We start from the raw sequence: 26,476 nt of genomic DNA, 5'->3' as shown, positions 1-26,476 counted from the left end.
ATAATTTACCTCGCTCAAACGTGTGTTATTCGTAGTCGCGAAGTTCTTCCGGCAGGTTCTGTGCCGATCTACGCGTCTCGTCACTTTTGCCCGTCGGAATGCAGAAAAATGCTTTGCCTGACTCTGTCCCGTTGCAGCACAACATCCAGACATGGTTGTTCGTAGTTCCTCAGCTCTCTGAGATCCATTTCACGTACAAAAAACCAAGAGCGACACACGAATGTAGCGCACATGCGTCCCAGCTATTGCGTTCCCCGTAGACCCGGCGGGAGCAGTGTTGCCAACATTTTTTCGGCGCTCCCTCCAAGTCAACTCCAAAACCCTCTAAAATCTGGACAAAAACCTCCGCTTCTAAAAATATCGTGTATTTTCAGTGAAACGATTAGATATTGATGATATGCTGATATATTCACTTGCGTGGAACAAGATATCATAGGTTTTCTATACGCATGCATATATATCCTTTACCGAGCAACGCCCCGACTCGAGTTGAGGTGAGACCGTGAGAGTAGTGAGAAAATAAAACTAAAGAGTGGGGATCGAGTCTAGAAGTCTGGCAGAATACACTGCTTTGCAATGCTTTGGGATACCTCTTCAAGCCAGTCTTTGAATTCATCAAGTTTAAGTCACTCCTTCGAGAACTTCTGTCGGTATGGAGACTTCTCTGGATTGGAAGGCTTCCTCATTATTGTGAGGAGGGATATTGTGCCCCAGAAGCAAACAGGCTCGCAAAAAATCCAAAGAGCTTCACAGAGCATGCAAAAACCAACACGCGTCCGCCGTCACGGAGAGGAGCGGACGCTTGGCCGGAGCAGACGCCAGCACACGAAGCACGAAGAAACTCCCGAGTAAGCCGCGTAAGGCGTGCAACACGCTACTTTCTAAAACACAAGGCGTTCTGAAACTTCTGGAGTTTGTCATCTGACATTCGTTGATCGTGTTTTGGGATCGTATTAGCAAAACTTTTATGGGTACATGACGAAAGTTGAAATTCCTCTGAAATCCCTCCGAAGTGCAACCGAAACCTCCAGATTTCCCTCCTCCCTCCAAATCGAAATTCTTCCCGCTAGGCTCTGGCACAAACCCTCCAGATTTGGAGGGAAATCCTCCAACTTGGCAACACTGGGCGGGAGGTTGGAAGCAAAGAGGAGGAAAACGCACCACGTGACGCGCCTCGGCGAATGAGCAAGGCGGCGGCACGGGGAAAGCGAATGCGATACTCTTCCCCCGGGTACAGTGACTCTAATGCCGGCGAGCGAGTACGCCACCTTGAGTCAGGCGCGGCTGCGTCGTCTTAGCAATGGGATGCCAACCTCCTCCTTTCCCTGTGGAGAACAACGCGCAGTTGAGTCAGCTCACAACCCAGGGAATCGGTTTTACATGAAGCTGACTCAGCATGGACGGCACGTCCTTGGAAGGAGAAACCACGTGACACGATTGGCCTAATCTCGGGCGCCGAACGGCGGCTCCGGCGCGGAAAAGGAATACGGTACCCCTATTTAATGACCCTATTTTTCCTTACACCCCTACAGTACGAGTTGCTCACACGTTGCTGACGATAGTACACTTTTTGTAGTGGGCACCAGCCCAGTGCCACATACGATAATGGCAACGACACTTTGTAAGAACGTTCTAGCGTTCGTTAACAGCAAGCATATATTATAAGGACGATGTAGTAGATAACTTTTAATTCAGAGTGATCGATAAGCATGGGACAAATACCAAACCTTTGATCACAGTTCGAGGTAACGCGTTACAAGTAACTAAGTTCTTTTTTTTTTTTTTGCAACTTGTAACTTAGCTCGGTACTTTTGCGCCGTGGTAACTTTCCCAGGAACTCGTTCTTTTTTCAGGTAACTTTGCCAAAGTAACTTAAGTTAAGTTCCAAGTTACTTTTAACTCGCTTTTCACTCACGTCCATATATTTTGTTGCTTTCTATCTGGTTCCTTCACGGCATCTTTCTTTTTTTGCCACAAAAACGTGATTTTCAATCAATTACAGTATTTTATTTAGGAAGTAAGAACCGCTGCCATCGAAATGAAGCTGAACCATTGTGCACCCACAGGGAGTAAGATGCAAAGCGTTCGAATAGACCTCTACCAGAGAAACGTCATCATGACATTGGTAAACAGACTGAAATCGAAACAAATCGAAGGAGAGGGCTGGGTTCCACGAACGGGCACGTTCGCTGCCTCCCATTGAAAGGAAAGTAGGGCCGAGGGTCGCGTCTCTTTGAGGGACCATATCGTAATCCCCTCAAGACTATGGCTTTCGGGCGCGACCTTGTTCACCTCTAGCTTCGAGCGTAGTTCTATCTAACCAAATTTTGGCGCTGTCCAACACTATGAGGTCATTTTTTTACAAACAGGGAGAGGTCTATTGTTAGACATAAACGAAAACGACCTAAGCGTGTTGCACTCCTCCGCAGGCAACTCAAGGTCTAACTCAACTGCTCACTTGTGCTGCATTTTGTGTCCGAAGTAACTTGGAAGTAACTCGTTCTCTTTTTTTTTATAAGTCATTCAGTAACTGCGAGTTACATTTCAGGCTGAAGAACTTCGTTATTAACTTAGTCACATTTTGCACACGGTAACTTAACTTGTAGCGAGTTCCTTTTGACGGGTAACTTCTCAATCTATGCCTTTGATATCACACAGGAAGACGGCCCGCAATATAATCTGAGCTCTCTTTCCGCCAGAAAATTTCAAGTGCAGTGTTGGAAAGCATGCACATATGAAACATAAAGTGACCATTATTTAGTTTGCAGAAAGAAGTGGTAGTGCTGACGAGGGTTGACACAGAGTAGTTTATTAACGCTCGTCGCTCTTGAAAGCAATTAGAACAAGAAGGTAACGTGGTATAAGACAAAAACGAGGCAGGTGTATACCAGGTGCTTCAGGAAGGTTTTCCGGCTGTATAATTCATACACAGAACGGCGCAATCAAAAAGGTTTTTTTTTTTCAGTGATCATCCCTGAGACATCGACCACGAACTGAGCCGTGAGGGGGTCATTTGCATATACCCTCATTGATTAAATGAGGCTCCTAACTTTCAAACTTTTTCCTGCGGATGCTTTCGGAACTTCTGTTGTACCGACAGGAACCTTCAGGGAAAAATGTTCCACACAAAAAACCTCTGCCGACATTTAAAGAGGCACTAAAGTACCACCACAAGTTCACTTCAAATTACATTTCATGTTGTGTTAATTTCGCACTTGTCGTCGTAATTCAAACCACTGATTCCGCTTTTAGTGCATGCTACGCGTGAACGCGCCTGCCACGACATTCCGACGAACAACATTGCACGACTTACGAAACATGCCGGTGTCGTTGTCCGTAGGACGTGAAGATAATTAATGTCACTAGAACATATGGGATTACTGTCGTGGGCTATAATTCAGTAAATTGCCATTGAAAAATGCAGCAACGCGTATTATGCTGCGCATGTACACAACGGTGCGACAGGACCCGTTCCGCGCACGATAGGCATGCGCGCGCTTTTCCTGCTGTCTGATTGGATACCACAAACCTTTGCATCGCGAGGATCTAATCGTTGCCGCCAAAGACAGCTCCGTTTTCATTGCTCTTTTTCTTCTAAACGGTAGCGCTAGGTGAACTAATTTTGCGTGCATTAAACTAATTAAAACACGGACTTTCATTTGAGAGCAAGGTGTTTTTGCATTTCAGTGCTCCTTTAATAATTTTTAGTTAATTGGTTTCGATTTCTTTCGCTCAGCTATGCAGCTGCCAAATTGCTTTATGCCAAAGAAAGCTTTTTGATAGCATCACCTGCCGGGGGACCTTAGTGAAACAGCCGGTACACTTCAGACTCCATTACCAGTACAAAATTACAGAAGCACGTACAGAAGAACAAAACTTCAATAGAAAAATCATGTTAAGAAAATGAAACATGAAAATTAGAACCAGTTAGGAAGTGAATGGTCACTGATTGTTAAAAACGATAATTCTCGACAACCTCTTACGTAGCCGAGGCCTTGCAGTCACCTTCTCCGTGCACTGTTTGGCAAGATGATAAAGTCTTATCTTCCCATAGCAGTCTGCAACGCGTTTTGCAAGGCGAATGACGTGGTTTTCGTCCGGACTGCAATCAAACATGTGCTGGTTCAGAGAAGGAAAAATGTCCAGACTGGCAGACGTGCACAGGATGTCCTGCAAGACGGCCCTTGTGAGAAGCTGCCCAAGCTGAGCACTGTACTGCAAGGTCCCTTCCGAAATGTGAAGCATTTGACGAACTCGTTTTTCAGCTGTCTTACAAATGGTGATGACACTCTGGGACGCGTTAACCAGACCACCGTGGGACTTTCGACGAAGCAGAGCGCCGTGTAGGGCTCTGTCTGTCAGAGCATCAATGCAATCAGCACAGGTGATTTTTCCTGTCACAATCTTGACAACATACCCTGCAACATGCCCCACAACATCTTCAACAAAGGCTGACAGCCGCTCCGTATCTGGTACATCTGCATAGTCGAGGTCTTCTACGCGTTCACTCTGAACAGTACCAAAATGGCGTGATGCATGAATGTCAAGGTCGTCGAGGGACGTAGCATGTGCTGTTGCTGTCACACTCGTGATACATGTGGAGTTTTGAGCCATGCAATTACCTCGTACCGTTGGCTCGATTTCATGGCGAACGAGGAGCCTCTTGTATGCAGAAATGAAGTGTCCTGCCGTCTGGTTGTTGCACCACCCTTCCTTACCCCTCAGTGTACGAAAGAAGAGTTCGACGTGTTCCTGAGAGAGTCTGTATGTGAGTACATACTTCAAGAGTGCATTATCACCTGAAAGAAGATGGCTGCATAGGCTCTGAATGCTTGCCATGTTGATGAGGAAACCAAGGAAGCCTGTTTTTCGTGAGGATTCTAATACTGGCTTTCCAGATGCATCTTTCAGATTGTCAATATATGCAGTCATCTCAGTGAAGAACGGAATCCACAGGTGGCGGGTTGAATGCCGGATGGGTGCTTTGAAATTCTTTGCCAGGGGATTGCGGGAATTCATGATGTCGAAAAGACGATCAAACTTTCTTATGAATTCCACTGTTGCCTCACATCCATGAAACACTGGATTGTTTATGTCCCTATCACAGAACTCCAGAGCGTCTGCAACACTTGAGCTGAGTGTCTGAGCAGCCAAATTCACCTTCATTTTCTGACTTCCCAAGTCAATGTGAGCAGCCTTGGGTTTGTTTCCAGCACGACGCCCTTCCGACTGCTGCAGCTTTTTGAGGCATTCGAGGTAGGTCCACTTTATTGTGCCTCCATTGCTGTCTTCCAGAGTCTCCATTGTTGCCAAGGCATTGCGAACGAGCATCAACATGTGGCAAGCGTCCAGGATTACGTGAACCTTCCAAGAAGAATCGGAAGGGTGCTGAAACCATGGCCTGACATCAGGGCTTTTCATGTTTGCACCAAGGTCTTGAAACATGGTGAGGTTAGAGCCCAGGCCGTCGCTCACAACTGCAGCTACTAGAATACCAATGTCATGCAGCTTTTGAAGGCAGAGGCTCACAAGGTTTGCCTTTTCCTCTCTACTTAGGCTGTTGATGAGAAAGTACGCACACGGCACTTTCCAGTTGCTGTCCAAAGCAACCACAAGGAAGACAAGAGCTTGTGTAGCTGGCTCCTGACTGTCATCATCAATGCCAGTGCCTACATTTACGAAGCCATTAAAAGACTGTCCCGTGAACTGTATCTGTTTCTCGATGCTCATTTCGTTGAGCATGAGCGAACACACAACACGTTTAGATAGCTTCCCTTGCTCTTCTACTCTGGCTTTCAAGGCATCAAAGGCTTCCTGCGTAAATCCTGGCTCACCATGCATTGCGCTGTACCACAACCTGATTGTTCTCTGGTGCGGCAGTGCCAGGTTGAATGTCCTCCTCACATACTCGTACGCTTTTGCTGAGTAGAACTGCAGCGTGAGACCAAAGCTGCGTAGGGACGGGGGGTACTGCTCTCTGCTGATCTTCCCATGTTTGTTACGTATCTTACGTAGTACCAAATCCAACGGTACATCCGGAAGGCAGCCACGGAGCATGTCGGCGCACTGCTTCGAAACCAGTGACTTTTGCTGGAGGTCTTCTATGACGCTTTCCAGAGTTACCACCTTTTCCTTTGGTCTCGATGTCTTCTCCTGGGAGCACTTCGTTTTTTTCTTCACATTCTGCGGTGCCCTAACTGTGACGTCCTCCTTGCGTTTTAACGTGTGAGGACTCACTTGCACAACGTACGTATGGTCTGCAGTAGGACCACTTGGAGCTTGCGACAGTTGTGACGACGGCCCTGGTGTGCCCAAAGATGGTCCTGGCTTTGAAATGCTGCCCATGGTATCCTGCTGTACATTATGTCTCGTGGCCGGGGGCTTTCTTGGTCGTGCATTCTGTGTGACAAAAGATGTAACGAAATATGCTTTTGTAAACAAGTTGTGAGATGTTATGTTGGAAGAATAAAGAGAATATACGTTTTTCAAGTTCTGCATTTATTTATTGCCATTATGCATTTCGAAGAAACAGTGAACGTGCAGGGAGGTCACAAGACAATACTTTTATTTCCGAAATGTCGATGTATGGGGGCATTACGCAAAACTACTGAATCCCATTTGAGGTTGGAATGAGTAATGAGTTGCAAATGCCTTCATTTTATTTTTCCATGTATGCTGATTTTTTTACAGTGGGCTTTCATAAGCTCCGATAATTCATATTTTTGGTTTGTTTGTTTGTTCGTTTGTGCAACAGGGGACCAAACCCTCAGTGTTCGAACAAGTTTGAAATGTTTCACTGGCCAGCTATTTGTCCAGTGCATTAAAAATGCTTAATGCAAACAATGCTTTTGATAATGTCAATCTTTTCGTGCCATTATAAATTCTGTTATTCCTGCAGAGACGGACACCGCAAATCCACTTCTGTACAAGGAATCTTTCAGTAGGTCTCATTCTGGCAGTCACTGCGATTGCAGACTTCCAGAATGTGAAATCTTCCAAACTGTCTCATACTTTTTTAAATATGTCGACACTTTTGCAACCAAGTGAGATGCTGACAGGACACTCCTGCTGCTAAAGCGATTACAGAGAGTTCCAAGTCCCCAGAAGTAAACTTGTGGTGGCATTAATGCAATCAACAGGAGATGTAAGCAATGTCAGTGACCCACAACACTGCGGTTCGTGCCAGACAAGTGCGCTCCCATGGCCTAATTCACACAGGTTTCGATACACATCTCTCATAATCCACACAATAATCACTCGTTCCTTTCCCCCCCTCAAAGTTTGAATTACTGGGAATCTACTGTACATACTGTAAAAGTGTTGTTCTTTTTTATTTTGTGCAGAATGATCTTTCCCGTTTTTTGCGGGCGCTGAAAATTCACGAATGTAGGTATCTCTATGTAGATGCACTGTTTACAATACATCAGCCGACTGCGTGAGTGAGTGAGTGTTGGATTTTTATGGCGCAAAGACGACTAACTGCGAACATGAAAATCACGGGGTAACATAAATAACTATGATGTAACAACACCAGCATGTGAAATCTCCTAACGCAACAGGCCTTTACTCATAGGGTGCAAGTCCAGATTCTCACCGATTCTGAACTTGCGCCCGCATCTCTCTCAGTTGAAGTACAGCACATTTTCGTGTTAGGCAGTCCAACTGTGAGCTGGGACTACGCAAATGCATCCTGGACACGTTTAAAATAACGTGATGGATGGACATTGTGATGTGGCAGGTTTGACCTACTGCAGGTAGCAGATTAAGAGTTCATAGCCTTCTGTGAGGTCCCTAAAGCTTTTTCGTACGTGACTAAGTACGTAGTATGTGGGGTTCTTCCAGCGACACCCTAGCAAACAGCAGCCACTTTCACTGACCCAGCCGATGACTATGTTACGTGAAACTTTTATTATGTACCTCACATACAAGTTGTACTAAGTTGTGCCGATGACTAAGCAAGAGAATTTCTCGCCGAAGAATTGCACTGTTATCGCAAAAGGCATGGTCCTTGAACGAATGTAGCTTCAATGGGCTGATCTCCGACGTCACGGAGACAGCGTTTTCCGCAAATTTTAGTTCCCACAGATTGTTTCTCAACAAAGGTACCACAAAAAAATATTCTGCACAAAATCAACGACTTTTACAGTATATGGCTCACATCTATGACAGTTAACGCAGAGGAATTTTACACTATACAGAATAGCTTTAAAAATTTGATGTGACACATATGCTTTTACTTTTTGCAGGTGCTGCGGAAAATCAAACTTTGTGGGCACTGCGTCGGTCTTAAGGCGCACCGTCTGCCCAGTCCGGTCAAAGCAGCCCTCCTCAAAATGTCTGCTGCAGATCACCGAGGCCTTCGACGGCAACCAGTATTTTCTGCGCAGGTTCTGCACCCATTTCTTCAGTATGCCAGGGCGGCTGTGGGGAAACCTGTATCGAGAGACCACTTGTGTCTTAAGTACTGTCAGAAATAACACTGCACACAATCAATTAATATTATGGCAGTCACTACAAGAAGCTGATGTAATAAATCCTACCCATAAGTTGTGTTCATGTGACAATTGTTTGTGCCTAACATTGCTTGTATTGATTTGCGGAATGCCCTTCTGCGCCTCAACAAAAGTGTACGGAACACGTGAGCAGTGTATTTTTTTTCTTCGGTGTGACATCCTAGTGGCAAGTGAGCTTGCTCACTCGTTTGAGGGGTGGAGGAGTGCACTGGCGGCGACATGAATTCAAACCACCTTTCGAACACATTCAAGCCATACCGGACCTACTGCAGTGTGTCGCTATCAGCGCATTCGCTCACACCTCTGAATGAGCAAATGAGCCCTTTTCCACTCGCCAGTAGGTTGTCACATAGAGAAGATATACCGCTCTCGCAGGGGCGGATCCAGGGAAGATCCTCGGGGGGGGGGCACTAAAAAAAAAAGAGAAAGCGGAGGGGGGGGGTCGCCATGTAGCAGGAAAATTCGCCGTGCGGCAGGAAAATCTGCCGGAATGGGGGGTAGAGGTATGTCTCGGGGGGGGGGGGGGGGGGGGGATCCGCCCCTGCGCTCTCGTGTACAGTAAATTTTTTTCGGAACTTCTACACATTATAAGGACTACTGGTGAAGTAATCCAAAAGTAATGACATTACTTATCAGAAGTAAAAGCGTTAGTAACGCATTACCAGGGGCGATCTAGGATTTTCCCGCGGGGGGAGGGGGGCGCTGTGGACAAGTGCCACATGCATGCTGCTGGGATTGGTCCACTGAACCCTATGTTGAAGTCTGGAATTGAGGCGGGTCAGGACCCCTGGACCCCCCTAGATACGCGCCTGTGCATTGCCTACCTTCGAAATAGTAACGACCGACGTAACGCGTTACCTTTGAAAAGGAACTGAGTAACGGTGGTGCACTACAAAATAAAAGAAGACTCGCGAGGCTGATTCAAATAGAGATGGCTGCATTTCATTACGCGCTTCCACAATAACCCCCCCCCCCCCCCCAAAAAAAAAAAAAGAAAAAAAAAAGAAAAAAAAGTGCGGGTCTGGACCCACGCCCGGAGAACGCTGCCTGTGTAGCATGTTCTCTGTTGCATATTTTCACGCCGTGCAAAACATACGATAAGTGCTTTCGTGTGACCCTCCTCAGAAGGAAGAGCCATCAAACACCTTGCATCAAGTGCTTGTTCTGTTCAAAGAAAAAAAAAATCTAAATGGACAAATGAATGTACAAAATGCGAGAATGTATTCCTTGATAACGAATGACTCACCTGTGGAAAGTAAGGCCCTGCCCTTTGCCCGTACGCTTGGTGCAGCCGTAACTGCTACAAGCTGGCATGATCGCATGCGACGAATGTTTTGGGTACAGCAAGATGGCGGCCGACGCGTGCTAAGCCGAAAGCCTATCCAGCTCTGTTCAGCCAACGCGAGCTGCATTTATTCGGCCGACGCTATTCGTGGCCGGTAGAACTGATACCGCGAGTCGACGTTGCAAAGCAACGTGGAACTGCTGTCTGCTGTACCAAGCTAGCTACCAATCTGTAGACGATGTTTTGTTTTCCACTTGGCCTGCCGGTCCTATACGCTGCTGTCTTTTGTCACGTACTCCTGGTTCGCTCTGAAGAGGCATGCCAGTCGTTCGGAGGTGGTCAGGTCTACCCGCAAGAATACACAAAAGCTTCTGGACACAGTCTACACTGGAGTAAAGCTCAAAGTATGGGCGAGTTCCTCGTTTGTTCTGTCTTTCATATCATCTGTAATTTATGAAAAGAATTGCGTTGTTTAGCGGCTATAAATGGCTCGTACTTGTTAATCTGTGTTGTCGTTTTATATTTATTGAATTTCTTTGCTATTCAGTTAGTCAGACTAAAAGGTCAACTACAGAATATATTATCATTTTTGTAGCCTTTCATGATGTCAATGTTGTCGCACTCATGGCTAAGATATTGCCATGGGATATTCTTTCTTGTCCCTAAATAGTTTCAAAGCCAGCACCGAATTTCACTGCCACAGCTGTGGTTGACGGAGAGTTTAAGGAATTGAAGTTGTCAGACTTCAGGGGAAAGTACCTGGTATTCTTCTTTTACCCCCTTGATTTGTGAGTATATTTTCGTCCATCGTCATTTTTTTTTAAAGCAGAACACGAGAAGCAAGGCATGCATCTAAATAATGCAAACACTGTACTATCTACTAGCTATATCGTAACTGTCTGTCTGTCTTCCAGTACATTTGTATGTCCCACGGAAATCATAGCTTTCAGCGATCGTGTTAAAGAGTTCAAGGCACTCAATACTGAAGTGGTGGCATGTTCAGTGGATTCGCCATTCACGCACTTAGCATGGTATGCTTCATTTCTTTTTCTCCTTTTTTTTTCTTCCCACTTCGGCCACAAATTCGCATACGCCATTATAATTGCTCATTATTTTGTGCCTCCAGGATAAAAACTCCAAGAAACCAAGGTGGGCTCGGTCCTATCAAGATCCCACTGCTGTCAGATCTGACTCATCAAATCTCGAAGGACTACGGGGTGCATCTTGAGCACCTTGGCCACACACTACGGTACGGTATTTAAAGGGGATGCCTAGTTTGTTCCATGCTTTATAGGGCCTGCATCTGTGTTGCAAATTATACGAGCAATGTAATGCACCCTCGCCACATTGAGTGTTTTCACACCAAACCTATGGGGAAATTCCACTGGGACAGCAATTTTTGCCCTGAGCTGAGTGGAACTGCATTCTCCTGGCGGGGTTGTACAAGATTGCTTTGCCAGTGGAGTGCTAGCATTCAAGATGTGATGTGCGTGCTGTGCACATGGCATATGAGCCCCTGTCCATTGCCAAGCAGGTCAGCACCAAGGGGACAGCAAATGATACAGATACATTTGAAGCCTTCATTTTAACGACTATGGGTGAATAATTACCTCCACCGAACACACGAAAAAATTTACTGGCGTACGTTTGTCCATGCCTTTTTGGTACATACCAAAGACCAGGAACCCTATTTATGTCGTATTCTTCGAAAGTAGAAAATAATTTTTTGCAAGTGCCATACCACATATAGTTGTTTTGAGCCTTTACACAATTTTTATCAAAAAAAGCTATAAGAGCAGCGTAGATGTCGTTTTTGCAGTTGAGTTCTATGGCCAGGTTGACACCCTCTAGAAGAAAGTATGTAACCATACAAGATGACTGGTTGCCTAAAATGCATTAATTAACAGTTTCATTGAGGAATTTTGGGCAAAAGCGAGATGACAGAACCGGATACAATCCTTGTTGGAATCCGTTCTATCTATTAAAAATCAAGAAAGGAGCGCGTGCTGTGAAATATCAATGTGTGAATTTCGGCATGCAAATGAGCCGGAACTGAAAATGTGCACCTGTGGAACTCATCTCCCTCGTCGACGGAAGCTTATCTGGTCCAGAAAGCAGTTTCATCTGTCAGCCGAGCAGCATCTACTCCAATCATCTCCATCGCTCCAAATCACATGGCCCTCTGATGTGAAATGAGTGCTGTATTCCCACCGTTGCCGGTTGACGCAGTTTTTTTTGTTTCAGATCATTTGAATATAAAAATTTGGGGGTGGATATTTTAATGCATGTGCGTGTTTCAGGATTTTCTAAAACGTGAACTGGTTTGCAACTAGGACAGTCTCTCAATCTACTGTCACACCTTCGTTCAAAATCCCCCAATGAAAAAGGTAAATAATGAAATTTAGGTAATTCCTTAGTCACCTTTGTAGTTGCACACACTCTTTGAGAGGATGTCTGCCTGGCTGTAGAACTCAACTGCAAAACTTTCTTCTATGCTGCTCTCACAGCGTTTTAATAAAAATTCTGTACAGGCTAAAAGAAAACGCCCTGCAGAGAGAATATCTTGATATAATACAATATGAGACACACATATTCCGGTAGCATAGGCTAGGTAGGATTCTGTAGACACAATTTTTGGTTCTAAGTGGAACTTTAATGCAAATAAATATAGTTTTAACCTGACTGGCTGGAGTCTGCTCACAGCAAAGACAGTGTACTGATATGCAGTGGTCTATAATCGTAGTATACAACCTCTAGGGTGGTCTTGCTGTTTAACAACAGCACTGAGTTGAGACACATTAAGGTGGTAATGGCACCTTCATGTATCATTGGCCTGGCCTGAGCCTTCCTGTTTCTATGTGGCCCAAACAGGCTCAGTGATTCAGCAAATAGGTCTCGGCCTAGCGTTTGCTGCAGTGTTTTATGCCTTTCTAGCGCTTGTCAAACAGATTTATAAGTAAATTCACCAGCAGAGAGCACAAGGCTGCAAACATACAAGAACTGGTGGTTTGACACGAGACCAAGTTAATCCAGAACGCATGTGGGCAACCATGTTATCGTTACGCTATGAATTTTTGTGGAGGTAGAGGACGTTGTTGACACACTCCTCCTTCCAATCCCTACCCCTCTGGCTTGTTTTTGCAAATATGTACACAGGAATGACGTAAGCACATGAATTAGTGTGGAATTAGCTGTGTGACCCAGCCGAGCCAGGCTCTCAGAAAGATGTATGTCGGCCCGCAGTGCTGGCCTATTTTGTCGGCACGCACCGGAGGCCTGCGGGCTGGGACAGCGCCTTGGCTGATGCAGGGCTCTAATGGTGCTCTTAAAACGAAGCAATGCGCTTATTGTCCTATGCACTCTAGGAGCTGTCAGTGTAACCTGGCTTTTGAAAGAACTCTGGCAATAGGAAAAGCAAAAAGTCAGCTGGAAAGAGGGACAGTCGAAGCGGCTGAGATAAGAAGCATGAAATGGCTTCAGTTGTATTAGTGAAGCTTCCATTTTTCTGATGGACAAGCGACTTGAATTTTTATTCCAGTCATAGGAATTTTTCTGCCTGTGTCACCACTTATCTTTTCTATTAGTGTGTGTTATCACGTGCACGAAAGTGTCATTTTGAGGGTTGTTATGTGACATACGATTGTGACAGGCAGTTGTTATCTAACATACCTGTTGTTTTTGAGTTGGTGGGATGGGATAGGGTTCTTCGTTTTTGGGTTTTATGATTTTTCAAATTCGGGAGGGAAAAATCGGGTGCTATTTACGCACGAGAATTTGGGGAGAAATCGGGCGCTATGATCTCTGTTTGATATGTCACCGGGTATTATTACTGCAGTATTCAAACACTTGCCTGAGCTCCACAAAAAGTCGTCTTTGACTCCTGCTCGAGGGGATTATAAAAGAGGGACAAATAGGTTGTCACAACTAGCTCACTTTGCTGATATTACGATTCACTTTTCCCTACGGTTTTCCGAGATCGAAAAGTTGAAGGACCGCAAGGATTTCGGGTAGATATTGGGTTTTACCTGAATCCTTGAAAACTTGTTCCGGGGGGGAACTATCGTGAATAATCGGGTTTAATCCGAAAACGAAGAACTCTAGGATGGCATTGCGCTTGTGCACATAATTGTGTGGGAAGTTTCTGTCATTGAAGTATAGTTGTAAGTTGCGCTTCGTGTGTATGTGCCTCCCCTCCTTGTCCCGTTTGTATGCACGTATTCCTTTTATAGAATGCAGCATCACATTTCTTGCACACATCTGCTCTTGCAGGGGACTTTTTATCATTGACCACAAGGGCATGCTTAGGCAGATCACAATGAATGATCTCCCTGTTGGTCGATCTGTGGATGAAACGTTGAGGCTGGTGCAAGCCTTCCAGTACACAGACAAGCATGGAGAAGTGTGCCCTGCCGGGTGGAAGCCTGGAGGAGATACGGTAATCTTCTTTTGGAGACGGTTTTTTCGTTCGACATTTTTTCCCCTTAATCAGTAACCCAATGGTAAGGTGAAAGTAACTTGACCACTCCTGTCCTCCACTGTGTGTCCTGCCGTTTACGTTCTTGTCTTCACCCCGAAGGTTGAGTATATGCTACCTAATGAAAGTGTGTTCTGGCAAGTTTGAAGGTCCCAGGCATATCACTTCTTTGTATCATCTTACGGAGTGATACGTTTAAAGCCGCGAACTCCATCTTTGCTTTCTATGATGAACAAGCAATGAAACAAACTGGCATGGACGTAACAAATTCCTGGATGAGGCAGTATGATGTAGGTAGGTTTATGTCACAGAGAAGTTTTACATTGTGCTAACTTACAGAACGTAACACAACAGAATAACGATGTGGTGCATTTACAAACTCAAGTCAAGCAAGTAGGATGGGCAAATGTCACTAAAACATCCATTCGGGCAGCTGTTGGTAGAATTCCTCGACGATAAAAGCGCTAAAAGAGACGACCACACACTACTCAACATAGAGCACTCACTTTCAACAATTTAAGGATTGTCAAAACATCTTTATCACTGCAGCAAGAACTCCCTTTCCCTCTCCGATAGTGTGATACTCTGTACTAACACGTGTGGTGCCATCTTTACCAATCAGCAGGACTTCCCAAATCTCTCTCTCTCCCTTTGCATTTTGTAACCCCCCTTTACCGTTGTTCTGCTATACATTCCATCACACCCACAATCTCTGGAATGGAAAAAGAGATTCCCTTGTCTACTATTTTTGTTGTTGCGATGCTCCCTTAGATGTGTGTTTAGGCATCTGCCCAATGTAGCTTCTTCCACAGCTCAATGGAACCTTATAGATTACTCCTGACGCACATTTTACGTGTGGATGTTGATGCTTAACCGAGCATTCTGCCTTCTTTTCGTTATTTACGATCGCAGGCAACCCTGATAATTTCCCGTTGTGTCCACAAACACCATTTACTTTAAACCCCTGTGCCATTCTTTTCCGTCTATGAGATAAACCATGAACATATGAAATAACCATAACTCTTTCCCTATTTTTCAACTCTTGGTTATCTCTTGCACCTCAATGGAACTGTCTTCGAAAATAAACACATAGACCAATAAGTAGACCAATAAGTAGTTCTATCAAATACCCTGCATCCATGAGCCTTGTTATCTGACTAAGAATGAGAAAAAATCTAAACACTGGCTTGACACAACAAAGAGTAACAGTTTACTACAGACGTTTAGTTTCTCATATGGGAGACATCCTCAGTGAGAAACAGAATGAGAGGTGAACAACGGTCACCAAGTCACTCACGAAACGGGGACATCCAAAGCAGTTTATCGCCAACACACGGAAACAAATGGAAGAAGCCAGGCCCCAAAAAAAAAAAAAAAAAAAACTTTCAGACAAGGAGTCGTCACCATCCCCTACGTGAAAGGTGTGTCAGAGTCCATTCGCTGGGCTCTTTTGCCGCTAAAAATCAAGACTGCTTTCAAGGCGTGCTTGAAGCTCCGAACGCTCATCTCTAAGTCAAAAGACCCTGTCCCCCGAGGGTCCCAGACCGGGGTAGTGTACAAACTGCAATGCCAGGAGTGCGAAGCGTCTTACATCGGCGAAACTGGTCGTAAACCCACTACAAGACTAAAGGAGCACGAACGTGACGTACGCAATTCCACACGCGACACAGTTCAAGACTAACTAACCGATCATTGTTGGACAACAGGACATTCTTTCGATTTCCTCAATGCAGTGACCCTGGCGAGGGAACAAATATGGGGTCCTGGAAAACTCCTCGAATCGTGGCACATCCAAGGCAACCCCTTATCGTGCAACGCAAATCGTGGCCCTCTCCCTGAGGTGTTCGCTGACCAGCTTAAATAATCCGTTGGTTGTGTTCGCCTCTCATTCTGTTTCTCACTGAGGATGTCTCCCATATGGGAAACAAAGCACCTTGTTGTATCAAGCCAGTATTTAGATTTTTTTCTCGTTCTTAGTCATGTGCTCCTGGCTTTTGGAATATTTTTGCCTTCTTATCTGCCTGTTAAATCCTTCTTTGACCTCATGTTGACACAACCTGAAGATGGCTGCTTTAATCACACCCTGTATCACACTTCTTTTACAGTTTTCGACACATTTGACGATGAAGGCATAAATGTTTTTTTTTTAATCCTCTGGTGGTATCAGTACCTTCAGTCTCCTTATCCCTCATTTTATCTTTGATTGTTCTATCAACTCAGGCTAAGCGCACATTACTAAGGAAAACATTTTTGAACCTATGCACATACCTCTTTTTTGGATGTATACTTGTTCTTCAAGTTCTCCAAACCTAGCACTTAAATGTTTTCTTAGGAGCCACATAAACTGATCCTCTCCCACCCCTACAGTGTCTGAAATCTTATTGTGCCATTCTTATCAGTTAGTATGGTGATTGTTGTGTTCATACAGAGAGTGTCACACTATCGGAGAGTGAAAGGGAGTTCTTACTGCAGTGATAAAGATGTTTTGACAGTCCATTAAATTGTTGAAAGTGAGTGCTCTATGTTGTATCATCTCCGTTCGTCTCTTTTAGCATTTTTATCATCAAGCAAATGTCAACATTATCTATTACTACCATGAAGCATTCTGCTTTGGGTGGCATCATATGACCCTGACTGCAGCACATTTTAAAGGAGCATGGAAATCATTTGGAACACATATTTTTCACCACATGCTACCTTCATAAACTGTCACACAAAATATTTCCTTCGAAATGCGCGAATTTCCTGAGAAACTTTGTTTGCAAGAATGCGCTCCGCGGCGACAGTCTCCCCCAAGCCGAGTCTGGCGTGTGGTGACGTCAGGCGGCCGAGCACTTCATTGGCTGCCGGAAGTGTCTGCTCCCCGCCAGAATCGTCTGCTAGCTCTGGAATCATGGTGACTTACCGACTGAGGCGCTGTTGCTATTTATTTGCGCTTGACATTCACTTGCGTTCTTGCGTGATTTGTCTCGTACGTATTACATAAAACAAGACTGCGGGCAGTATAGAAGGTGTGGCTAGGCCTCTGTGTTGCCGTGACGGCCCGGGTTGAGGTGGATCGTACGTGGTTGTGGTTTCTGTTCCGATTGCGCTGAGGTGTCATTAATTAGTGAACAGTACTGTGCCTGTGTGTGCAGCATATATATGATACGACTAAATACATTCCTGTCAGTTGGAGATTTATTCCATGTGCCATTGTTGGTATGCTGCGTATGACCATTCAAAAAAGAAAATGCTTATTTGGCCATGTGTTTTGGGGTTTCCCACAGATCACTAGCAGATGAACTCTACTGACTTTATTTTGGTATCCATGTTGTTGTGCTTGTGTATACGTTGCGCTCCTGGTATCAGTAAGATATGGTAAGCACAATGTTACACAGCTGTGCATTCATTGGTCCGCTCTTTCGCCTCGGAGATGCCGATGTCCATGCGGTTCAGAGCCCATAGCGTTGACCACAACAAGGAGAAGTCATGATGGTCGACGACCTCTTCAAATAAAAACACTGGTCACGCCGCGTCTTCATGAGTATGCATTTGTAACCAAGAAGAAGCACTATATTTCAATCTGAATGTTCGTTCACACTTAGCAGCATCACTTACCAGCCTCCGGTACATTCGTGTAGTGAAACCGAAGCTGGCGGAGCTTGGGCTCCAACTTGATGAGAGCAGACGTGTCGCCTAAAGAGTGTTCAGTTCATCACCTGTCCTTTCCGCGGCGTCTGATGGACAACAACACTTCCTGCTCGGTTGGCTTGCCGGCGCTGAGATGCCAGTGAAATCGCAAAAAAGAAAGAAAAAGACTGCGTGGCCACATGATGTCAGTGGCTGGCAGTTAAGTGAGGGGCCATTTCTGCCGCGAGATTCAAAGCTCCCTCGCGTGCCAGAATTACGCGCTATGCTCAAACTTTTTGTGCGAATATGTACCACAGGGCTCAGAATCGTAATTTCAACTTTAACAGCGTCCAGTATTGAAATTGAAGGTTAAAAGTTTGGAATTGCAAAAGAGTGGAAATGCTAACCAGTTATAGGTGGTTTTGAGCTAAAATCGTGTAGCATAAGTTCTGTGAAACAGTGCTTACTTGTGTTACTTACAATTGCAGATTATCCCAAATCCTGAGGGGAAGCTCAAGTACTTTAGCAAGATGAATGAATGAGCTTGTGAATGGATCTCAACTGTGGGTCACTCTTTCAATGCTGGGCATTGCTGATTGTATTTTGTTGTTTTGTACTTTTTTGTTTGCATCAATAAAGTTCTGTAGTGTTCATGTGCCAAGTTTTATCGCAAGTACCCAATTCTTGATTACTGTAAAGCCCTTAATGTTTGGGACCACCTAATTTCCACAAACTTTGCAAATGTGCAAAGATTTTCATAAAGAAAGAACACATATCTAGAACTACTCTGCAATCGTAAATTATTTTGACAGCTGATTGTGCAGGTTACTATAGTGTGCATAATGCTGCTTTTATTAAATGTGTTAAGTATATACAATGTTTGGCATATAATGAAACAAACCAGTCGAGCAACAAATTGTAGCACCAAGAATTTGCGGAATTTACGGATCATGGACACGTGCGTTGCGATTCATAAAAAATTGGAGCCGCGATGTTAAAGGGTTTTACGGTTTTCTGGCTATTCATGCAGGATGACTCTTTATGCTTTCATGTGTTCCGCAAATGATACCTTACATTAGTATATTGTAGTACAAACCGGAAAGAAAAATTGTGTTCATATTTTGCAGATCTAAGTAACATTGTGAACGTGACAGAATAAAAATTTACTAAAAAGGAGACGAGTGCATTATATTTTTGCTCAGTTGTGGCTCTGTATCATTTTTGCTAAATTATCACTCACTGTACTTTGTGTTATTTCTTTGTTTTCTGCCAAGAATACACCATCTGTATCTGTTTAGTTTTACTTGCCAGAGATGCTTTTAGCTGTGCAAAGACTGTACATCCTGGTGTCCTTTTAACCAGTATTTTCGATGGTACTTGAGATGTAGTGTGGGTGCTGCCTATATCATGAATTGTAAATTGTTAGTGGTATTGGGTTGTACCAGGTTCAACCCTAAAATCCTCGCTTGCATGCGAGCATTTAATTGCAGTTACAGTATATAAATATGTGACACGTAAGTGTCCGACATTTCTAAGACTATTCCTAAGAATAATCACAGGATAGCGTTTATCACATCAGTTGGAACTACGTACCATATTTTCTGGTGTATAATTTCAAATGTGTCCGGAGTAGACATAGCACGTTCTACAAGTGAGTGTTATACAAAAGTTTTTCCCAAAAGAGCAGTTCCCAAGAAGATACCTCTAACATCCCGCCTTGTCCTAGTAAGTCCTAGCGTTGTCCTTCATTTTGTGATAGGAGAGTTCTATCACCTGGGGCAACATACTACCCCATCACCTAGCACTAAAGTTATTCACTCGTTTGAGTGCCCTGTTCTGGAAAATTGGGAAAACTGGATGACAGACGACGAGCACGAGTAGAGGTCCCGACAAAAGTTTATGTAACACACGAACGGTGTATTTCCTTCTCGATATGACACCCTACCGCCGAGCGGAAACGGGCTCGTTTAGTCGATCAGAGGGGCGAGTGAGTGCGCTGCGCGACACACAGCTCTAGTTTCGGTATCACACTTGAATGTGCTCGAAACATGGTTTGAATTGGTGGCGTTGCCGGCGCACTCCTCCATCCCTCTGAACGAGTGAACAAGCCCGATTCCGGTTGCAGTTAGGGTGTCGCACTGAGGGGAAAATACCGTAGATTGAGAAGTTACCCGTCAAAAAGAACTCGTTTCAAGTCAAGTTACCGTGTGCAAAATTTAACTAAGTTAATAACGAAGTTCTTCTGCCTAAAATGTAACTCGCAGTTACTGAGTTACTTAAAAAAGTTACTTCCAAGTTACTTTGGACCCAAAATAGCATTACGCAGGTGCAGCGCGCGTGAACAGTTGAGTTAGACCTTGAGTTGCCTGCGAAGGTGTGCAACAAGCTTAAATTGTTTTCGTTCATGTCCAACAATAGACCTCTCCCTGTTTGTAAACAAATGACGTCATAGTGTTCGACAGCGCCAAAATTTGGTAGAATTGAGCTACGCTCGAAGCTAGAGGTGAACAAGGTTGCACCCGAAAGCCACGGTCATCAGGGGATTACGCGACCCTCGATCCTACTTTTCTTTCAATGGGAGGCAGCAAACAAGTGCTCGTTCGTGGAACCCAGCCTTCTCCTTCAGATTTGTTTCTGCTTCAGTCTGCCTACCAATGTCATGATGATGTTTCTCTGGTAGAGGTGTATTCGAACGCTTTGCATGTTATACTCCCTGTGGGTGCACAGTGGTTCAGCTTCATTTCAGTGGCAGCGGTTCTTACTTCCTGAATAAAATACGGTCATTGATTGAATATCACGTTTTATGGCAAAAAAAATACCATGAAGGAACCAGAGAGAAAGCAAGAAAATATGCAGACGTGAGTGAAAAGCGAGTTAAAAGTAACTTGGAACTTAATTTAAGTTACTCTGGCACAGTTACCCAAAAAAAGGAACAAGTTCCTCTGAAAGTTACCACGACGCAAAAGTACAGAGTTAAGTTGCAAGTTACCAAAAAAACGAACTTAGTGACAGTAACCAGTTACCTCAAACTCTGGAAAATACACAGTTCCAAAGTGGCAATGATCCTCAGCTCATATGAGAGGGCTCATTATTGACATGGAATGGGAGATAGAATAATAGAACAGGTGAAAAGGAAAATCGAAGAGTGGTGATGAGGCTGAAGTTTACTACTACAGCCACCTTGCCGGATCGGAATTGATTGCGTCAACTTAGTGTCACGTTCACGATGGATGTAATAAAAATTGCTAATAGTCGACGCATATGCTTCGATAATGTGGACACACTCTGGGCGACATACCTTCACCTCCATGGCATGTTTTATGCATCAGCGTGTGTTGTACACCCGGACAGTTTTAAATTCAACAATTTTGTAGTGACGTGCATTACGCATTGATGCACATTATACGGTGGAAAATACGGTAGACAAAGAACTGCTCAAAAAACAACAACAAAGAAACAAAACATTTTTATACACATTTACAAAAACGTACACTTAGGACAGTGGTTACAACATTTAAAATTTTCATTTTATTGCACCTATCACTATCAATTCAGTGGTAAAAAAATGTGTATAAAAATTGCGCATCCATACCATGATGAGATACCCTTATACACTGGTGCTTGTACGTGTCACGCCTTTAGTATCTGGTCCATTTACACAGCATATTAGTTTATGTACAGTCATAGAATTTGTTATTTTGTAGTGCATGGAAGTACAAGGGGAGCTTTGCTCGTCAGCACTTTGATGACCAGGTCAGAAGCTGACACCACGCACACAAGGTTAAGTATGGTTCACAATCGTGCATCATCCTTATGCACTGTGGCAAACACTTCGTTTGAAAGCAGAAAATGTCAGCTGAGATACTGGCTACCCTGTGGTAAAATGTTGATAGCCCTCACTAGCGTAACAGCCGTGCATCTACTTTAGGAGAATGGCAGATACATTTTCATGTTGCATTTTGTGCTAATTAAAATCAATACTTTTATTAGCGGAAACCTTAATCAACCCACATGGGCATTTGCGCAGGATTTTCATCCTGGGGGGACGTTGGAATACAATACGGGGTATTTTGGGGATGTGTTGTAACACATTTGGAGGTGTGTCAGAGAGATGCAGGGAAAATCCCTGAACCCACATTACTCCATGTTAGCTAGGTTTCATGCCATTTTGTGAACTATAGCTCTGATAGCAAAGCTTCAACAGTATTATACGAATCATCAGATGCATCCTTCCACATTGTTTTATCATCGCCACATAGAGAGACTTTTCCTAATGTCTCAACAGTGACGGCATGCCGTACCCATGTGGCTAGTAACCGATAAGCATCAACCAATTGCCACCTGGCTTTTCATCAGGGATCTCGCCTTACATTGTTCTCTTGGGCAGATCTCATATCATTCAAACCACATTTACATGATTGCACAAAAATAGTACGAGGGGCGTTCAAGTCAAACCGGGACTTTTCATTTTTCGCAAAAGTAAAATGAACTTACAAGCGAGAAATTAGTTTTATTTTTCAACGTAATCTCCAGCTGCACTAATGCACTTGTCCCAGCATTTCACGAGGGCTTGGATGCCAGCAGCGTAGAAATCCTTACCGACGCGTAGTAGCCATGATCGGACCGCATTCTTGACCTCATCGTCGCAGCTGAAGTGGCGGCCCCCAAGGAATGCCTTCAGTGGCCCGAAGAGATGGAAGTCGCTGGGGGCGAGGTCTTGACTGTAAGGGGGATGTGGCAGCAACTCCCAGCCAAGTTCCTGTAAGGTGCATGTCGTGAGATACGCGGTATGCGGGCGTGCATTTGTAGGAGGAGGACTCCTTTGGTGATGAGGCCCGGCTTTCCGAAACTGGATGTGTTCATGAATGATAGTGTTCAACGTTCCCACAGAAAAATCTGTCTTTCGAGCCAGTTCGAGACACGTTATCCATCGGTCCTTGAGGATCAGGCGCTTCACAAGTTGGATGTTCTCAGGAACTCTGACACTGGGCTCTGAGCCGCCCCGGCCGGGATCGTCCTGCACTGATGTACGGCCATCTCGGAACTGTTTGCACCACTCAAACGCTTTGCTGTGGCTATGTGTATCATGGCCATACTGAGCCTGAAGTCTTCTGTGAATTTCACATGACTTTACACCTTCATTCACGAGAAACTTCATGACAATTCACTGTTCGATGTGCGCGCTCACCTCTTTGCCGGCCGTCTTGTCCAGCACGTGTCTTCTGTTTTGCACAAACTTTGGACCATTACGTGGTGAACGCGGAGGCCTGTCACGTGTGAAAATGATGAAAAAGAAGTAGCGGGAGCCGTTTGTACACTCAGGAGACAGAAAGTCCCGGTTTGACTTGAACGCCCCTCGTGTTTGCCACATGGCCAAACACATCACAGTACCAAGGCATAACAATCAAATCCCTTCACCTTGAGCAATAAAACTGGTAAGTATCATTAACTAAAAAATTATAATGTAGGACTACATTTCAAGATACAAAAATAAAATTGCAATATACTACTTTCATCACTGCAAGGCATGTCACAAAACAAATTAATAAACATTGATATGTACAACCAAGTACCATCTGTCACTGAAAGTCCTATGAGACATGTGTCTATTCTGTGTGTGACAAGAGTTTGCAGGTGTGCAACGAGGTAAAACATCATAGCAGCACAAGAGAAATTTCAAAGCACCGGGCTATGATGATTAATTTTAACATCATACAAGTAGACACATACATTCTGTAGGAGCAGCAAATCGTATCTCCTTGAAGGAATAATCTGCAGAGTTCTGATAACACAATTTATCGACTTAAAGGATACTACCGAGAGCATGAACATGCAGAAAAGTGCATACATGAAAACAATGCAAAGAAGGAGTGTTCTAGTGCTCCAATTATGCATATTTTTAACTGATCGCAAAGTATAGTGAAGCAAATCAAGTTCAGGGTCACAAGCAACACAACCGTGCATAGCTATTGTGTCAGCTGTCAAGACTATCCCATGTCTTTGTATGTTCCAGAGTAAGCAGTTGCGACGTTACAGAGTCTTGGTAACTCCGTTCCTTTTGTGTTTCCGCTTCTCCCCAATTGCCTTATCGCTGAGGTCTGGCATGATTTCAACCTCAGTTTTTGTGTACGGCTTTGATATTGTAAGCCTGTTTTAAGCCCTTAAGTGTGCCTATCTGACAGCGGTATTAGATTACATGCTTTCTGTGGATATATACAGGGTTCGCCAAGATAACCTTTGGGGTTTGTAACGGAGATAAAACAAATAAGAACAGTGTCGGAAAGCAAAAGTAGGTGTTAGAGGATGTATTATGACCCAAAATGACGATACTGCCATTTGGTCCATTCCTCTGCGGATAAATCATGAAAATTAGAAAACCGCCGCTGCCTAGTCGGCTACACCTGTGTTTCAGCTCCTTTCCGTCAGATGGCGAAAAGGTCGAACGCGGCGTTGCAGACGACATCGAAATCTGAGCAAGTGGAACTGAATGCAGAATCGTACTCTGCAACGCCGCGTTCGACCGTTTCGCCATCTGACGGAAAGAAGCTGAAACATAGGTATAGCCGTTTAGGCAGCGGCAATTTTTTAATTTCACGATTTATCCACAGAGAAACGGACAAAGCGACATTGGCGACATAAAATTTTGGGGCATAATATGTCTTCTAACATCTACTTTGGCTTTCCGACACTGTTCTAATTTGTTTTATCTTCGTTACAAACCCTGAAGTTTATCTTGGCGAACCCTGTAGATTAGTGGAACTGAGGTTATTGACTGGAGTGGCAGCTTACTTTGTTTCATGTAAGAAATGATTTTGGCTGATATGAGAATGTTTCCATACCGCAACCGCATAAGGTGTGACTTTCTGGTAAAGCTCACATTTAATCTCAGATATGGCTTTCACATCTGTAATCACCCCTTGTTCTGTCGTGTAGTATACCCTTTAACTGCGGGAATTTTACAAAATCGTCGCATAAGGGCCTCATTTGGAAAGAATGCTACATCTTACAAATGCAATGCTACAAACACAAAGATCATGCCTTGCACAAGCGTGGTCTCAAAACACAGGTCTGTAACATTGGGGGGAAGGGGGGGGGGAAAATACAGGTTTATTGCAAAAAAAAAAAAAGCAAAGAAAGAGCGGAAAGGTTAGCCTGGCTCCAGAAGCCGACTTGCTATTCCCGCTTACAAACATCGTAACATTGGGTCGAGACATGCCACCTGCAGTGAAGGGCTCCAGTTTAGTAAGTGTCCCAAGCGTAGCTAATCACAGTGAAAGACATCCCTGAGATTTACTCACAACTTTAGCAGGTGGCAGTATCAAATGGATCGACGTAGGTGTGTTTCGTACATGCCGAATGCACAAATACCGTAATTTTCTGCGTATAGCATGTGTGTCATACATGAAAAACAGTTGAACAAATAGGCTGTGTGTGCTATCTACGAGTGAGTGCTATACATGGATACATTGTCGCATAGTACCGCCAGTGACATCGAATAACACACAGTGTGGTGACACCAGCGTTACTGAGGGCATGCAACTGACTTTGAGTCTTTAATTCTGACTGATTGATTGATTTTACACCATAAGGCTGTGTCCCGACAAAACGTGACGTAGATCATGAACAAGAGGGTGTCATGGTACATAGAGCTGTACTTCGTGTATTGCTGTCACTCGTGCTGACTGACGCTGGAGACGATGTGCCAAAGTGTACACAGCGTGTTGTCTGCTCTGATTTGAGTTTGTAAGTGTCAAACACTAATGCAGTTACGACACAGGGAATCTGTAGATGTCCATTATACAAGAGTGCATGTTATACACAGAAAATTACGGTATATTTCTATTGCCAACTATTTATTAAGTTAAAATTCTGTTAGCAAGCATATCTATTGCTAATTCTATATCACATTTCTTTTGCACGGCTTTAGTGCACCTAATGTATAATTTATTCAACTCCTTATCCTTGCTGAGTATTTCATGTGCTGTACACAATGGGTGCATTAATTAGGTGCCCCTGAGCGCGAGTGTCTCAGACTCTCCTCACTTAACGAGACACAAGCGCCACTTGTGTACCCGATAGTGTGAGACTCCGCGCCGCTTCTCGAGCTCCCGTTTCAAATCGGTGCATGGAAGCAGACAACAAGCGCCCGGGTGCTTGAGATTTTACATGAGGTACTTCCCGTGAAGCGACAGGACGACCTTTGAAGTGTGGGCTTGGAAGCAAAGTACAGACTGTCTACATGACTTTTTCAGGTTAAACCTGATTCCGCCCAGTTATTCCCCTCGAGCTGACCTCCAATCAATTTGGGTTAAACCCGATTTCTCCGCGAATTCCAGTCACTATATATGAAATCCTCAAGTGACGTTTCCACTGAAGACGAACGAAGGTCGCCAAGTGTAGCACATGTAAGAAGGGATCACTTACGTTCCCAGGAATACACGCATGTGTGTCAGCACTGTCTACGCCTTCGGAGATTAGCGCTGGTAGGTCACCCACAAAACATTTAAAGTATTACAGTATTACTGCTTTCCAAATAGCCTACACTTTAGTCGAACTCGCATAACTCGAAATGACGCGTATCACAAACAAAAA

The 26,476-nt window shown here is 44.3% G+C and overlaps 1 protein-coding gene and 1 long non-coding RNA gene across 2 annotated transcripts; both read left to right on the top strand.

The window, feature by feature from the left end:
• The first annotated feature begins 1,174 nt into the window (after nt 1-1,174).
• LOC135388348 (uncharacterized) lies at nt 1,175-8,556 on the top strand. Its single transcript, XR_010421331.1, has 2 exons — nt 1,175-1,489; nt 8,247-8,556. It is a non-coding gene; the product is annotated as an uncharacterized LOC135388348 (long non-coding RNA).
• A 1,355-nt stretch (nt 8,557-9,911) lies between these two features.
• LOC135388346 (peroxiredoxin-4-like) lies at nt 9,912-18,535 on the top strand. Its single transcript, XM_064617848.1, has 6 exons — nt 9,912-10,202; nt 10,469-10,586; nt 10,713-10,829; nt 10,925-11,047; nt 14,068-14,233; nt 18,373-18,535. Exons 1-6 carry the CDS (start codon nt 10,037-10,039, stop codon nt 18,424-18,426), a joined length of 744 nt encoding a protein of 247 aa, XP_064473918.1. The 5' UTR covers nt 9,912-10,036; the 3' UTR covers nt 18,427-18,535.
• The last annotated feature ends 7,941 nt before the right edge of the window (nt 18,536-26,476 follow it).

This window comes from Ornithodoros turicata, chromosome 3 (genome assembly GCF_037126465.1).
Source record: "Ornithodoros turicata isolate Travis chromosome 3, ASM3712646v1, whole genome shotgun sequence".
In the NCBI taxonomy this organism is placed as follows: domain Eukaryota; kingdom Metazoa; phylum Arthropoda; class Arachnida; order Ixodida; family Argasidae; genus Ornithodoros; species Ornithodoros turicata.
This window is presented reverse-complemented; position numbering and strand designations above follow the sequence as displayed.

What these genes read in the sequence shown, in the direction of transcription:
- LOC135388346 (XM_064617848.1), top strand. Translation starts at nt 10,037, where the DNA reads ATGTTTTGTTTTCCACTTGGCCTGCCGGTCCTATACGCTGCTGTCTTT. An exon ending in ACACTGGAGTAAAGCTCAAA is followed by an intron (nt 10,203 to 10,468) that starts GTATGGGCGAGT and finishes GTCCCTAAATAG; the next exon opens with TTTCAAAGCCAGCACCGAAT. An exon ending in CACCTTGGCCACACACTACG is followed by an intron (nt 11,048 to 14,067) that starts GTACGGTATTTA and finishes CTGCTCTTGCAG; the next exon opens with GGGACTTTTTATCATTGACC.